Below are 2,794 nucleotides of genomic sequence, written 5' to 3'. Positions count from 1 at the left end.
GATAACACACACAAACATATATATATATATATATATATATAATACATACAAACATACATATATACATACATACATACATAATACATATACATACATACATAATACATATACATACATTATATATATACATACACGTATACATATACATAAAAATATAAACATACGTGTGCATGCACATAATAATAATACATATACATATACATATACATATACATATACATATACATATACATATACATACACATACATATATATATATATATATATATATATATATATAACAACCAAATACAAAACAAATAACATACATACATATTTGTATACTATTGAGAATATGTATACCTGTCCGTAACACCGACGTGGTTGTTTCGGCAAACACGGTGAGTGTTTCGGACGACCTCCTGCTCAGTTCTTCAGACGTCTCGTCACTGTCTGATGGGCTATTTCTGTTATCTAAACGTGTAGGTGTGTTCTTACTATGCCTAGCGTTATAGGTCACGGCATCTGTCCCCTTCTCCATCTCCGCTCCTTTATGCGAGTATTTCTGTCGTCGGTTATGAGCTGGTATGGGTGTAGGTGTATCGTCTCCCGAATCGGCCTGCGCACGTGCTTCGTCGAGTGTGATCACTGGGGCGATGGGTCGGCCGGGCGAGGAGTGGGACTGAGAGTGGTCGTTGATTCGTATCACCGGGCTGCCGGGCATGGAGAGTGCTGTAGTACGATCCCCTAGCGTGGTCTTTGACGGCTGTCTGCTGTCTGCGTCGCCCAATAATGATGACTCTTCTTCGAATCTGGTATGGGTTGGATGTTGAATGTAAATAGAGAACAAGTAGTAACATCATCCGTACCAGAACCCGGCGTGGCGATGACGAGACTAGATCGGAGCCAACGCAGCTATACAGTGCTAAGACTTGGTAATAGAACACATAGTCAAGGGGCCTGATCAATCGCACAGATACGCCAAAATGTAAATAAATACAACCAGTCTCTCAGCATCAACACGTACACGAAGTGCAACAGCAAGTAAGATACTGATAACAGTCCGTTGTCAATCTTGGCGCTACAATTAAAGCCACAGTCACAGACACGTCGCAAATCTGATTGAGAAGTAGATAAAATGACAAAGTATCAGCGCACACAATAAACACAGACACTACGATTGAAGACGAGTTGCGATTATTTCTATGACGATATATATATATATATACATACATATACATATACACACACACACACACACATATATATATATATTTATAGATATATATATCGACACACGTAGATATATATATGTATGTATGTATATGTATCTGTATTTTTTCTCTCTATTTGTAATGTATATGAATATGTATTTGCAGATGTATTCTATGCCTATGCATATGCCTATGCCTGTCTATGCATAAGCATATGCACACGTATATATACCAGTTGTCATTTATTCGTGCACATGCATATCGGTCATACCTGGGTCTGGGTGTAGCTGGAGGTACATCTCCATCCGGTACAAAATCGGCTAAGCGCAACGGTACAGGCGAGCTCAAAGTACGACTGGCCACACCCCCTCTCCCGTTATTGGACAGGACCGTCCCCCTATTCGCACCTGACGAACCCTTAACTATCGACGACGTGTGTGTGTGTGTGTGTGTGTAGGTGTGGAGGGGTCTGCGTGTAAGTGTGGGGTGTGTGGGTGTGTGGTTGCCTGAGTGTGAGAGTGACCAGTGTGAGCGTGTCTTGGCGTTGTTAGTCTTGGCCGAGGTTCGGCTGGCACGGTGTTGGCTCACGGGGATGTCGTGCACCAGAGAGGGGCAGTCCAGGACCAGCTGTAGAGGGCAGGGAAGAAGTGAGAATGGATTGTGCAAGCTATAAGCCTAAAGAGCATCGGCGGTATATTTATATGGGATAATGTCAGTGGTGAGTGAAAGGGTCCGGAAAGTAGCCGTACGTATATATATATATATATATTTCACTGTGATGAGAATGATTTGCTATCAGATGATTGGAGGTTGCTGCAGAGTGGGTAGTCCGACTATGTTACACTAGAAGATGCAGTTGCAGGACTATATGTAGAGTGTGAGAGGGACGTACACGCTTTTGCGCAGTTCGTCACTGAGTGGCGGTTCTTGGGCGTGTGGAGCCATACAAACACCAACACATATCGACTTTAATATGGTTGTCCGGATTTGTTTATTGATTTTGTGGCGAATGAATTTGTAAAAAAAAGAAAACATCTGCATTGCAGGTATGGATTCAGATATAAGGGCGAAGAACGACACAAAAACGATATACATTGTCTCACCTACATACACACATAGATTCCCATATATAAACGCCTACATACACTTGCCTATATACATATACATATACACATCTGAAAAATCATATACACACAAAAAACCTGTACTATATTTCCTACATATATATGTGTATACATATGCATATAGCATATAAACATATATCCGCATATACATACCTCGGAGAGCGTATCGGAATAGTACAGTACTTTGGGGAACACATCCGCGTCTGGGTGAACTCCCTTCCAACCACGGTGCGTGTCTAGAGAGACTACCCAGCACATCGACAGCAGGAAGTCCACAAACGCGTCGTTGTCTGACATTTCCTGCTCGCGATACCTGTATGTGTGTCAGGGGAAGACACGCACACCAATTGAGAAGGTAGTATATATATATATACATTCACACACACACACACACACACATATATATATATATATATATACATACACACACACACACATATATTAATATATACATACACACACACACACGTGTATACA

At 41.3% G+C, this 2,794-nt stretch overlaps 1 protein-coding gene across 1 annotated transcript in view; it reads right to left on the bottom strand.

Annotated features, from left to right (window-relative positions):
* SARC_08630 (hypothetical protein) overlaps window positions 1–2,614 on the bottom strand; it is a gene marked incomplete at its 5' end in the record, with an annotated part of 6,491 nt that extends 3,877 nt beyond the window's left edge. Inside the window, 3 exons of the mRNA XM_014297379.1 lie at window positions 343–791; window positions 1,465–1,820; window positions 2,471–2,614. Of these exons, the coding sequence (XP_014152854.1) occupies window positions 343–791; window positions 1,465–1,820; window positions 2,471–2,614 (949 nt within the window). The remainder of the gene's footprint in view (window positions 1–342; window positions 792–1,464; window positions 1,821–2,470) is intronic.
* Between the last annotated feature and the right edge of the window lie 180 nt (window positions 2,615–2,794).

Source organism: Sphaeroforma arctica, assembly GCF_001186125.1.
Source record: "Sphaeroforma arctica JP610 unplaced genomic scaffold supercont1.794, whole genome shotgun sequence".
Taxonomy (NCBI): Eukaryota; class Ichthyosporea; order Ichthyophonida; genus Sphaeroforma; species Sphaeroforma arctica.
This window is presented reverse-complemented; position numbering and strand designations above follow the sequence as displayed.